This window comes from Ricinus communis, chromosome 4 (genome assembly GCF_019578655.1).
Source record: "Ricinus communis isolate WT05 ecotype wild-type chromosome 4, ASM1957865v1, whole genome shotgun sequence".
NCBI lineage: Eukaryota > Viridiplantae > Streptophyta > Magnoliopsida > Malpighiales > Euphorbiaceae > Ricinus > Ricinus communis.
In genome coordinates, this window is record NC_063259.1 from 14,364,474 (window position 1) to 14,378,670 (window position 14,197).

General features: G+C 31.9%; 1 protein-coding gene and 1 pseudogene across 2 annotated transcripts; one reads left to right on the top strand and one right to left on the bottom strand.

The window, feature by feature from the left end:
* The first annotated feature begins 3,124 nt into the window (after window positions 1-3,124).
* Window positions 3,125-6,182, top strand: LOC125369844 (annotated as a pseudogene).
* Window positions 6,183-6,355: 173 nt separating this feature from the next.
* On the bottom strand, window positions 6,356-10,381 carry LOC8268040 (putative uncharacterized protein DDB_G0271606). Of its 2 annotated transcripts, none has more exons than XM_048372529.1 (7): window positions 8,729-10,381; window positions 8,515-8,645; window positions 7,849-8,376; window positions 7,281-7,764; window positions 7,066-7,204; window positions 6,878-6,983; window positions 6,356-6,752 (listed from the first exon to the last, which is right to left on the bottom strand). In XM_048372529.1, exons 1-7 carry the CDS (start codon window positions 9,809-9,811, stop codon window positions 6,635-6,637), a joined length of 2,589 nt encoding a protein of 862 aa, XP_048228486.1. In that variant the 5' UTR covers window positions 9,812-10,381; the 3' UTR covers window positions 6,356-6,634. The 2 variants fall into 2 exon arrangements, with proteins under 2 accessions (XP_048228486.1, XP_015581443.2); XM_015725957.3 differs by having other exon boundaries at window positions 6,878-6,971; window positions 8,729-10,376.
* Between the last annotated feature and the right edge of the window lie 3,816 nt (window positions 10,382-14,197).

The window sequence follows — 14,197 nt, forward strand, 5'->3', positions numbered from 1 at the left end:
AGATAGACATTTACATTTCTTTTGTGTTCTTTTTTTTTACTCCCATTCTCATTTCAAGTATCAGCCTCATTTATTTTTCTCTATTTTATGTGATATAATATAATTGAGTTTTCTGTGTATCACATGAAATTTTATATCTCAGAAGTTTTCTCAATGGCCACCGCTCAATTCTGACAAGAAGACAGATGTGGTGATGTTCACACCCTCCAGAATTGAAGCCCAATGTCTTTTTTACAGTAAACATCACTCTCCCCTTTTTTAGTTTAAGACATGAAGACTCCAACCACTTTCAATCTCTTCCAACCATTGCCACCACTAACTATCCATCACCATTAACACCCTAATCAAGAAATCTCAAATTCCGCTGATTCTCTTATGGGCATAAAATCTTGTGATAGAGATGTAAGCATTTTAACATTCAATACCTTGAGCTAGACAATTCTAATTAATACACTTTTTCTTTTTAAAGAACAAAACTTGTATATATCTTTTATGAATTTGTGGTTGAAAAACTCCTAAATCCTCCATTTTCATGCCAAAAGAAGTCAAGACATTTTATTGCTTATTTGCGCCTTGCAATTTGATACGTTAATATTGGCATATGGCATGTCATGCATGTTGCATTCGACATAATTTTATAAGAAGACAAGGGGTAGCTCACTGGGATACACCACTAAAGGCCCCTCAATTATAAAGATCGTTCATTCATAAACGTTCCCTATATATTATAGTTTAAAAACTAAAATATATTTTTATTAAATTAAATTTGAGAAAAAAAAATTTAATAAAATAGGAATATGTTAAGATTAGTTCACAAAATCAAAATTGAAAAATAAAATATATCAACATACCATAAACTAGCTCTAGTGATGATAACATTATAATTAACTCTATTAGTTTTTATTATATCTTTTTCTAAATAACAGCACCATTTTATAATTTTTTATTCCTTTTCTAAGAAAAAATATAATTATTTATTTCATTGCTAATTAACTCATATTTTTCAAAAGAAATCTCAAACTATTTTTTAAAATGACTTCATAATATTTTCTTTCTTTTTACTAAAAATCAATAGTATAGTAGCACAGAATTCTTTTTAGTTCTCATAAGTCTTATCCTCTTTTTAGTAAATGTACTATCTAATGTTTACTATATTAATTAAGTTTTAATTTTAAAAGTTAAAAAGCTTCGTTTTCAGTGACTTGTCTAAAACCTCAATAAATGTTAAGCCACCCCTAAAGGATAAAATATACTTGTTAATGCTTTGGAAAGATTGAATTGCAAATGAATTTGAAGAAGGTGCGTTAAATACGTCAAAGGGCTATCCAGCAAGGTGCACTAATTACTAGCGTTAGAAATATTAAATCAATTGGTCGGAGTGGAGAAAAAACTTGGCAGATCAAATGTTTAATGAGTGGAAAGCAACTAGGCAAAGTTAATAATTTAGTTGTAATCATTGTTTTAAAAATCCGACCAAACTCGTGATCCAATTGGTTCAATCGAAAATTAAATGCCACCTCTCTCTTCCCTTGCACTTTTTCTTTTCTTTTTCCGGTTGCTTTTCCCCTTGCCGCCTTCCGTTTCTCGCCTGTCGTGGCCTCCCTCGTCGTCACTAACCCGTTGCCGTCATTCGCGCAGCCTCCAGCCGGCAAGGAGGAAGTTTCCTACCCCTCTGCCACCGCTGAAGCAGCCTCTTGTTGGCGTCCTTTCACCAATCAAACGCCGAAAATGGACTCATGGACCCTGAAAACCTCAAGGCAGCCCTCCCCCGTTGATTTTCCTCCGCCGGCAGTAGTGAACGAGTCTCGCCGCAGCTGAAATCTTTCGGGCCTCGATTCGGTGACTTCCTGTGAGTTTCGGGTGAAGACGTTTACATCTTCCGGATTCGAAATCTGACACCGTTGATGGTACGACTTTCGGACTACAGTATTTTTCAGACGCGCAGAAGTTCGGATTTTGGCTTGGTATAATTTTATTTAGACTTTAAAAATTATTTTGAAGTTATTAGAAAATTTTTTGTGTATTTATTTGTTAGTTATAATTAATTAATTAAACTATTTAATTAATTAATAGCCTGATTTTAGAATTACTGTGGATTAATTTTAAAAAGAGTTAATATTCTGTTATGTAAATTAAAGTTGTGATTAATTGAATTAAATATGTGGAATATTGTGTGATTATATTGGAAACAATATTATTATTATTTTTGAATTATTATTTTATTTGAATTGTGATTTGGATTGTGTTACAGAGTCGGGAAAATAATACAGTTTTAGTGGTCCGACTCTTGTTAAATAAATATGAAATATTTGAATTATTTTTAGTAAGTTCTGGACCCGTTATACGAGTAAATGAATTTAGAGGATATTCTGCTGAATTTTTAATAGAATTTTCGGGTTGAAATTTCTTAAGTAGTCTAATCAAGGAGTCTAGGCCTAGGAAAAATTAAAAATATCTTATTAATTAAATTATTTTCATAAATAGATAATCCATCTGTTCTGTCAGCACCATCCGAGGTGTAGGAGCAGACTGCGAAGCGCGGCAGAACTATTTGTTAAAGTCATATATCCTCTATACATGTGCCCTGCCTAATTTTTATATAGCAATTTCGATTAATTATTTGTATTATTATCGTGTGTATATATATATATATTTTTTTTTCACAGTGTACACTATTGGAAATTCTTATTAATTATTATTCTATATTTAATTAATTGATTTAAAGATTTAAATTATCTATTTATTATTTATCCAATTAATTACTTTATAAAGTTTAGATTAATCATCTATTATTCATCTAAATAATCGTTTTATGGAATTAATTAAATATTTACTATTTATCTAAATAGTTAAATTTACACCTACAATTATGTGATGCTCAATATTATTTAATACGTAATTAATTAATAGTCTATTTATATATCATTTTTCGTAATATCGATATTATGATTTCATATTGACTCGGGATGAGGTTGTAGTAGAACATGCCACCTGATGGATAACATCAGGACCGCGTGTACACTAGTATTAATTAGAGATGGGTAGTACAAGAATATTTTTGAAATTTGCCTAGTCGAGTACAACTTTCTAGGCTGTGAGAATTTAATTATCGGAGAAAAAGTCTATGGTCGAGCGTTGCTCTCTGGGTGCTGGCTTTATTGGAAATCAAGTGACCATGCTGGATTTAAGGATCCTGGTTGAGCTTCGCTCTCTGGGCGCCAGTCCTATTGAAATAAGAGAGCCGAAGGCTGCCAGTATTGGGGTTAGGATTCTGCTGAAGTGCTCGTCCCTTATGAGTTAAAAATTAATTATTTAAAATTATGCTATGACACTTACTTATTAGTTTGTGATGTACTATATTATTTTATCAACCATTGCACGTGTATATATATGGCTATTTTACTGTAGATATATAATTTTAACTCACTCTCAATACTGACAGTTTCAATTCTTAATTTTTCAGGTGACAGGTAGGTTTTCCGCCACATTTTTTGCAGCCCGACTTCCCTTCTTCCTTCGGGCTTATTGTAATTAAATATTACTTTTATATTTTTAATTTTTTTTAAATTCTAAACTCTCCACAGTAATGTACTTAGTATCTTATATTTTAATTTGGTCTGTTAAAAATTATAGGGTACTGCTAGAAATCTAGCTCGATGATTAATTTAACCATGTGTAGATTTGTGAGTGAAATGTTGGTTTGAGAGTATATAATTAGGTGTGCATTTATTTGGATTTTTGGTTAGTTAGGCTTACTACGGATTTCGGTGACCTTAAGCCTACCTATTCCCTAGCGCCAGTCACGGGCATACAGATCGGATCGTAATAACATTACTCAAAGAAACATCGCAATATATATTGTCATCATTAGATTCATTAGTTTTAAGTCTTTTTCTGCCTTCGTAGTTTTTTCTTGTTGAATATTTCCTTTTGCTATATTTTCTTCTATCTGTTTTTCTCTTGCAAAATAATAATTATAAAAAATAAAAATTAATAATGTAGAAATATAATTCATTAAATAGATTTTATTAATAATGTATTTTATATAATTAGCATACTAATATACAAATTTCCAGTAATAAACATGTCATATGTGCATAAAAATAAATTTATTTTCATAGGCTATTAATCAATAGATTTATTATTTATAAAATAACAGGTTCATCACAATATAAGTTTTCACAGAGGTTATACTCAACTAGTTCATTATCTACTGGCAACATATTAATCAAAGTATCATTTGATATTTATCAAATATATAACTCATATTCATTATAAAAAATTATACATGCTAATATAATATATATAATAAAAGAATTAAAAAATGACATTTTAAATTTAATAGAAAATTTCATACATTTATATTATAAAAATTATACATGCATCTTATCTTTTTAAAGCATATACTATATAAAAAATAAGCAACAAATTCATGAATAAACAAACACTGTTTTCTAGTTATAGGCTATAGTTTTATAAGTTTTATATTTTAGATTTTTTCATATTTTTATCATTGATTTTGTATGCAATATAATTATTTTGTTGTATTAAATGCTATTTCAAATGAACATGAATATATTTATAAAATAATAAAATTTGTATAAATTTAAATGTTAAAAAATTAAAACAGAAAGCAAAAAATAGTATAATATTAAACTTTTAAAGGAGGGAAGTGTATATATTGGTGAAAAACAATGGAGAAGAAAAAAAAAAAAAAAAAAGTCAAATAATAGTAAAGTCCAGTAGAAGAAGAAAGAGTTTAATCACAGCCGTTTTCTCCATGCTCGAGGCCCCAATTCAATGGATGGTTTCCCCGACTTCCAATTCCAAACCATTCCTGATGGTCTTCCTCCTTCTGATCTAGATTCCTCCCAAGATATAGTTTCTCTTTGTGAAGCTGTTATGAATAATTTGTTGCGACCATTTCTTGAACTTGTTAATTAGATTAAAGATACTGCTTCTACCAGGAATGTGCCTCCACTGACTTGCATTATTGCAGATGGTTTCACTTCAACGTTTACTGTGAGAGCTGCTCAAGAGCTTGAACTCCCTCTTGCATTGTTTTTCACGGTGTCTGCCTCTGCTATGATGGGAATTAAACACTATGCTGCTCTTAAGGACAAGGGTATTGTGCCACTTAAAGGTACATATACTTTTTAAAGCATATATTTATTATTAGTGTTATAAATGCAATTCTTGAGTAATGCATGCTACTATTTGTTCTTGCAGACGAGAGTTACCTAAAAACTGGTTATTTGGACAGCACTGTGGACTGGATTCCAGGTATGGGAGGTATTCGACTGAGGGATCTTCCAAGCTTTGTTCGAACTACAAATTCAGAAGACGTGCTCTTTAACTTAACCATGGAAAGTGCTGAGATTGCTGTTAAGGCTTCCGCAGTAATAGTTCATACCTTTGATGCATTGGAGAGAGATGTGCTTACTGGCCTTTCTTCTATCTTCCCTCGTGTTTATTCCATTGGCCCACTTCAGTTACATCTTAATACAATTCAAGACGAAAATCTTGACTCTGTTGGATACAACTTATGGAAAGAAGAAGTTGAGTGTCTCTCATGGCTAGATTCCTTCGAACCCAACTCAGTTGTTTATGTTAATTTTGGAAGCATAACTGTTATGACCCAAGAACAACTTGTCGAGTTTGGAATGGACCTCTCTAATAGTAAGCATCCGTTCTTATGGATTATCAGGCGGGATTTGGTTATCGGTGACTCAGCGATTCTGCCGCCGGAGTTCTTTGAAGAGACGAAAGAAAGAAGTCTAATTGCACAATGGTGTCCACAAGAAGAAGTCCTTAATCACCCATCAATCGGAGGATTCCTGACGCATAGTGGTTGGGGTTCAACAATAGAGAGTTTGTCGGCAGGAGTGCCGATGCTTTGCTGGCCTTTCTTTGCAGATCAGCCAACAAACTGTAGATACAGTTGCAATGAATGGGGAGTTGGCATGGAGATTGATAATAATGTCAAAAGAGATGAAGTTGAGAAGCTTGTTAAGGAGCTGATGGAGGGAGAGAAAGGTAAGGAGATGAGGAATAACGCCACGAAATGGAGAAAACTGGCAGAAGAAGCTACTGCTCCAAATGGCTCGTCATCCAAGAATCTGGAAAAATTGATGACTGAAGTTCTCTTAGTTTTACCAAAAGATTAGATGTTTCTGAATCTGAAGATGATTTATCTACGATCTTGTAATGGAGTTAATTTCTTAATAGTATGTTACAGACACCACTGTGGTGTTTCTGACAAATAAATAAGTGTCTTAACACAGACGTTCAATTTCGCAAGCTTGTCATATTTGAAGTACTTTGGTAGAAAAGAATCACAGATGAGACATCTTGATAAAATGGAGAAGGAACAGATATAGTAAATGTTGTTACTCCTCTAAAAAACATATACAGAGTACATGTACAAAGAAGAAACAATTAATTTGTCCTTTGGTGGTAAATTACTGAGCATGTACAGAAACTATACGGTATAATTAATTAGTGATTAGATCAGATAAAGGAAGGAAACAAATATAAGCATTTATCATTTTTTGCGTATCATGGTTAAATTTAGTTTGTGTTTTTTATGAAGATAGACGGTCCTCTGGTGCAAGAACTCGTTTGCTGGGGTGCTCTATGAATCCATATATGCTCGCACAACATCCAGTATCGGAGCTCGACATATTGGACATTTCCCGCTACTCCATTGCAGCTCATGGGCACACTTGAGGCAGGTACACATATGCCCACACCTGAAAGGTATATATGTATTTATATATATGTATGTCAGGATATGAGATAACCTTGCTCAAGTCCTGATGCTTAGAAACTGAATAAGAGATTGAAGGAATAATAATATAGCTCCAATGTCAAGTACCTGTACAAAAATGAATCGACCTGCATTTCATAGCAGATACAGCAAGTGCGTCTCTTTGTTGCCATATTGATTGAATTCTTTGATGCCTCTTGAACTGAAAGGATAACTTCAATCTTCAATCGTTTTATTCTATGATTCTTCAGATGACATTAGCTAAAAGTTGAATTTTGGTATAATCTTTGGCTTACCTGGATGTACTTCCAGCTTCAGGGAGTTCTGCAGCTTTGCTTGCATTTCCATGCAGGCCTGCATTGTTCTTCTCAGTTCAGACATTTCACGCTGCATTTGCTCCATATGCCCTCTTATATCGTATATCAATTCCATATCCTGTAAGTGTAGCAGTGTCATTTATTTTTCGGAAAGGATCCGTTATTACTTGTCAATAAGAGAACAGAAAACTCACAATTGATGGATGACTTGGGGAGGCAAAGTATTGCCTATGCTGAGTGGAGGATTGAGATGGCAGATATGGGAGTGAAGCCTGTTCTGAGCTGTCAGCAACTTCATGATGTTGAGGATTATAATTCCATGACCTGAATGGAGATAGAGAATGCACTGATGCTGGGCTTGCTTGTTCTTGTTGCTGTTCATCTTCATCCACTTCTTCTTGTAACACTTGTCCTCCTGCATATTCTTCTTCTTCTTCTTCTTCTTCTTCTCCTTCAGCTTCTACTACATCTTCAATTTCGTCTTGATCATCTTCTTGTTGACTGCCTGTTGTATGCGAATGTCTTTGAAAGAAAGACAATATTAATTGCCCCATTCTATCCTGACTTTCTTCATCTAAATCTTCATCTTCTCGGATGACTTGTCTTTGTACATGAGATTCCATCAATTGATCCATTTTACCACGGAAGTCACTTGCAAGAAAAGTTGAAACTGTTCTTCTGCATTCATGTTTTGCAGTATTAGATTTCTCTATTGCTCAGCTAATAACACAGCAAAAGAAAAATTAGAGACTATCATCATACCTTTCAAGGAGTTTTCTTATTTCATTATTGTCTGAACTAGTAGTAAGCATTTCCTGATACCATGCTTGCCTTTGGTCTTCCCAGTAGCTTCTCGGGCGAGCTATATCAGTAAACCAGTCGTAATTAGTTTCCCCAAAATCTTGCTGTTCTACTATTTCTTCGTCATCCATTTCATTCCCATCCCAGTTATTCAAGGATTGTGTCGATCCAGAAACTTCCCCTGGGTCAAAATTTTCACATTCTGAACTTGCTCCTTGCCATGTAACATCTGATCTTACACTATTTTCTTCATGAGCGTCTTCTTCATGGGCTTCACTTACTTGTGACGGCGAGTCATCTGCCGGGGGTGCAGCCTGCTGCTCAGTAATAGAGATATCTTGATCATAATTGTCTTTAATCACGTGATTGACTGCGGAAGGACTTCCGTCATTTGAAGGATTATTTGGCATCTCCTTAACATTTCTTGGAGGAGCTTCACTCAGGCTGCTTGTGGCATGGTCAACATCACCTGCACTACTAAATCTCTCCCTGTATAATTCAATTTCAGGGTTAGTAAACACTGGATAACAGGCTATTGAAATTTCATACTGAGGGTGTCCAATCCACAAATATATACACCATATAAATACAATTTCTAACAAGGCCAAAGTTGGTATAGGATTATACCTCAGATGCATGATGATAGACCCTTGTTGCGATCGATTACCATCAGATGCTATTGTTGATCGAATTGATCGTGATCGTTGTTGTTCTTGAATGGCCACACCACGTTGCAGGAATCTTAGCCGAAGCATGGACTACATACAAAAGTGTCAGTGCTTAAAGTGAGGTTTTGAGATTACATTCAGGAAAAGTAATTCAAAAAGGACTGTGCTTTCACCTGAATGCGGCCACGTTGAGGGAATCTTGAAACAGATTGTCGCTCTGCCAGCGACTCGAGCTCCCTGAGCCTTTCTTGCTCCATCTGGTAAAGCAAATCATTGAAAGCTTGTCTTCCCCTTATCTTTGGTGAATTTACAATTTGTGACAGGGCTCTCAGCTCTGATTGATCAGAACCACAAGAATGTCTACGCGAAGGCGGATCACCAACACTACTCCCCTGCTCATGATCAATGCTATCAGATGTAAATCTTTTGATAATGTCTGCAATTCTAACTCTCTCGCTCTCTCCTGCATCCGAACACCTGAAATTTACTGACGAACGCGAACTGTGTGCAGCTGAATCCCAATCTGCCAGGGACTCCTCATTGGTAACAGAATCAATTATATCTGAATTCCTCGGTGGTTCTTCAACAGATGATGATACAATTTCATTGTAGCTAGATGTAGAACTTGTCCTGCTAGTCGTAGGAGCAGAGATTGAATTGTTCTTGAAGCTATTAGACCGATCCATTTTTGGCTCAGGTCGACTCAGCCTTGCCTCCCATATCTGCACGAGCGAAGAGGCTCCACGATTCGAGGCTGCAGATGAATTTTCGGGTTTAGAATTATGGGAGTTCTCTTTTGCAGAAGATGAATTCTTCTGCGCTGCATTCAAGAGCTCTGCCTCCTGGTTCTGATTCTCAATCGTTGATACCATTGCTTGAGCCTGCTTGGCGGCCCATTGATCAAGAATTCTTGCCTGCTTGCAGCTCATAGTTGAAGAATCACCAACATTATTATCAGAGACATTACTAGTTTCCTGTTGGTTAGTCAAACATCTTAAATGTTGACGCTGTTGATGATTGACATTGCTATTAATGATATAATTCTGGGAATTCTCATCAGAGGAGGAACTAGAGGAAACAGAGATGCAAGTGTGGAGATGACCTCTAACCAATTCTTTAAGATTCTTCTGGAATGCAGACTGTGTACCAGCATTTTCCCTGGTATTATTCTCTCTGATGTACTGGTCTCGCCGGTTATGGTCTTTCAAGACACGACCAAATGGAGCAGATGAAGCAATCTCAACCTGAGACGCCATTTTCTTTCTAAAAACAGAACCTGAGAATGTATAGAAAAGGTATAATCAAGCGTCCCATTTCTCGAACACCATTACGAAAGGGAAAGAACCCATTTTGGAGAATCAAAAAGGGGGAAAAAGAAAAGAATGGTGGAGAGGATTGTGAATACAATCAAACCACAGAAATAACTCTACTAATAAAACCCCACCTTTGTAGAAATGAAATGAATTCCAAAAACAGAACACCAATACGAAAACAGGGGAGACAGAGGTTATATGGCAATACTTGTTTTAGGAGGTAGTGAGCTATTGACCTCAAAAGTATCAACATATCCCAAAAATAGGAGACATTAACAATAACAAACCTGACAGAGAAAGAAAGGCTAAAATGCTTTGGAAACAGTTATTATGGACATGCAAACCAAAAGAGATTGCATTACCATAAAAAACAAAAGAAAATAAATGGATGGATGGATGGTGATGACAGATGTCTATGGAAGAAAGAAAGAAAGAAAGAAAGAAAGAGAAGAGAAGAGTTGTATGTATCAATTGAAAGCAATGGAGGATTTGGTGGGTGAAAAAGAGAGCCAGAGAGAGAGACGTTGGAGGATTTTTATTTATTTATTTATCGGTTTTAGCCGTTAAGAAGTGTAGGGTCAATGAGTAGCTTTGAGCATGAAAAAGGTAAGAAAGAGCGTTTTAACTATGATTTATAATTTAATATTGGATAGTAAAGATTTAAGGGGTTTTTCTTTTTCCTATCTGTCAGAAAACAAATTCTTTACGGATTTATTGTTTCATTTCCCAATTTGGTATTGTATAAAATAATAGATGCTTGATTTTATAAGCAATTAATTTAATTAAGAGGTATAACATTTAAGAAAATTTTCTTAACTATATTAAATGTGCGTATATACACCATAATAAATAAATAAATAATAATAATATATGAGTATTTTACATTTTAACATTGGATGATTGACACATTTTTTATTATATAAAACTAATAAATGAATGTCAATTAATTATTTCTGTTAGAAAAAAAAGTCAATCAATTATCAATTTGATGGATAGATAAAATATATATCCAGATCATGTATCAATTTTTTAATATTCAGTCTCGGAAGACTATAATGTCTTTTACTCGATTCACATACATTATTTTATAGTACTTTTCCATATCATGATATTTTTAATAAAAGTAAAATTTCGGTATTGGATTAACGGACACCAAAACTTTACTAAAAGAATAAAATCAATTTAATTTATTAATTATAAATTTTTTTTAAAAAAATCACCTTTTAAATTTTAAACAGGAAAAGTTTATACTTTCTAAATTTAATTAGGAAGAAAAAATTAAATAGCATAGAATTTTACTAGAGTATGGCACTCTACTATTAGAAGTCTATTTTCAATTATAGAAACTAATCGGTATTATTTTAAATAATTTATCAGTATCTAATTTAGATTGTCAATAAATTCATATGTAAATTTTAATTATTTATACAAGTTAAAATTATATAGGTAAATCTCACAGTTATCAAATACTATTGATTAAAGTCTAAAAATTGATAAAAAAATTTAATAAATAAAAATAATTTCTTTAGTTGATAAATAACTAAGTATTATATATAGTTGACTAATCCAGTATTTAGTTATATTAATAAATTATTAAAATTAAAATAAAATAATTTTTATAAATTTATATAATTCTATAGAATCATGATACATTAAAACAACTTTTACAATTTAATTCTATTACAAAATTTTTAAATCTCTTTAAATTTAATTTTGACTCGCCATTGTGGACATTGATGGCAAAAGAGTTGGTATGGAGTTACTAGATCATATATACAATGAATCGCACTTGTTAAATTTTCAAGTGCAATGTAATTTGAAGCAATCAATGAGTTATGGAATTAGGTTCACCCATAAAGTAATGTGATTATGTCAAGATATTGATAGTTTGGGTAATTGAACTTATGTAGGTTAGTACTTGCTCCCTTCACTATAAATATTCTATTATTTTCAATCTTTTTTTCACCTGATTCGATATTTAATATTTTTATAAAATTATTTATTAATTTAAAAATATTTAATTAATAAATAGTTTTATAAAAATATTATATGTCAAATCAGGTGGACTAAATAATAATACTTTTTAAGTGTTGTTTAAGGTTTTTTATAAAGATTAAGGAACATATTAAATAGTATCAATTATAGTGAGAAATAACTAATTAAATATAACTAAAATATCACACTTAGATGTCTAATTAAATAGAACTAAAAATTCAAGGTAAACAAAGTTTAACAAAAAGGCGATCATGTATATTGATTTGTCTTTTTTAGTATTCACAAGTGCACGAACTATTCCTATAGTAAGGGTAAGTTCACCACGAGGTCAATCTCTCAAGGAACTATAAGGCCACTTATTATAAAGACTAATTATCAACACAAAACAATAAAAGTAAATCTAAACATTCTAAATCAGTATGTTGAGAGGGTAATATCCATAAAGTAAAGTAACTAAACAACAAATAAATATGCAATGTAAATGCAAATGCTTATGATCTAAAACTATATGCTAAAAACAGTATTTAGTCTAGCCATTTACTTAGTAATCTCCTTGTTTTACTTTAAGTCTAGATCTAATAAATGAGATGGTGATGTGCATTTTTTCCTAAATCACTCAAGCTAATGATGCAATCTATGTTTCTTATACCAACATAAATTAAAGTAAAGAGGATATTTCTAATACTTTTAAACCTAAAGATTTTCATAATAATTACTATTGCTAAACCAATATGATGGTTAACTAACAATAATAACTGAAACTAATAAAGATATGAAAGTAAAGAAATCATTCATTAAATAAATAAATAACAAGGTTCATACAAAAGTAAAAAGACTAAACTAAACACTTATGAAAACTAGCCTAACATATTTAACCCAATGATCATGATATTAAATAGAAAGATATAAAAAAATAAAAACTCCCTCTAGATCAAGAATTTCTTCAAGTAGGAAGAAGATTGGTCCTCAGTCTCCATTTCTTGAAAAGCTCCTTAGATCATAAAAAGAGTAATGAAAACTAAAACTAAATGTTTATGAAGAACTGTAGAGAATTATGGAGAGAATAATGGTAGCAGGTGTAGAGAGCAGGTAGGAGAAAACTCTCCTCCTCTTCCTTCTTCCTTGAATTAGGTTTTGCAGAGATTTATATAGAGAAGAGTCATCCTCTATATAAATCTCCATAAAAATAAGTATACTAATATAAGTTTATATAATAGATAAGACTTTAGGTATCTTAATCTCCATCAAATACTATCCCATAAATAACTCTTAATATAAAAATCCTAATAATTATACAAAATGACTAAAATGTCCCTCGGGCCTTGTAATTAGTAGTCCATTCGTCTTAATCTTGGATCTTGATACGAACATGTCCCATTAAACTTCTTTTAGCTCCATATTTTCCTTTTTTTGCTAATATTCCTGAAAATAGACAATTAAACTTAAGTGAGGTAAAAACGCATATTTTCACCATATTATATATAGAAATATATCATTAAAATTTTAAAATACCCTTAAATATCTATACATAATATGGACCAATCACATATATATTAAGCATAAGATGGTCTACCGGAGTACAGAATTTGAACTTCAAACTTTTAACTATAGAACTTTACTGAAATTAAAATATAGAATTTTAATGAATAAAATTCATGAAATCAAAAAATAAAATCAGATAAACTAATCATAAAATTTAACCTAAACTCAATAAGTTAATCCGAAATCCAATTTAAAATTCGAGAAAATCCGAACTAGATTTTGTTTGAACCTAACTCAAATGAACATGTAATGATCCAGATTAAAAAAAAAAAATCAAGGTTAGAAAGACTCGAATTCAGACCACCTGAAACAATCCAACCTGAACCCAAAAGTAGTAAGAACCCGACAACATTCGAACATGAAATTACCTGAATTTGAAAAAACCCAAACTCGAAATGGTCAAATCCGAAACTCAAATCAATATACATGTATATTGTTAGATTATAAAGTTAGATGTGTGTTTTGATAAATTATAAAGTTAAGGTTTTTTGGTTAGATATTAAGTAACATTTTATATTATTAAATAGCTAATAGACCCAAAAATAGAAACAAACTAACACCACAAATTTAAAACCATTACAAAATAGATGAATCAATTTATTATAAATTATTTCTTTATCATGTCTTTTCTTTTAATTTTATATTAAATTAATATTAAAAATTTATTATTATATTTTTGTTTCAATTTTTATAGCTGCTTTATTTTATATTTCTTTTTTATTACAATATTAAGTTTAATTTCTTAGAATATTTTTATAAGAAATACTATATACATTAAGATAATAAAAACAT

Bases quoted from the DNA above. Each gene is read 5' to 3' on its own strand.
- LOC8268040 (XM_048372529.1), bottom strand. From the start codon at position 9,811: ATGGCGTCTCAGGTTGAGATTGCTTCATCTGCTCCATTTGGTCGTGTC. The intron at 8,646-8,728 runs GTGAAAGCACAG...TTTTGTATGTAG, and splicing joins CTCAACGTGGCCGCATTCAG to TCCATGCTTCGGCTAAGATT. The intron at 7,205-7,280 runs GTGAGTTTTCTG...CTACACTTACAG, and splicing joins CCCCAAGTCATCCATCAATT to GATATGGAATTGATATACGA.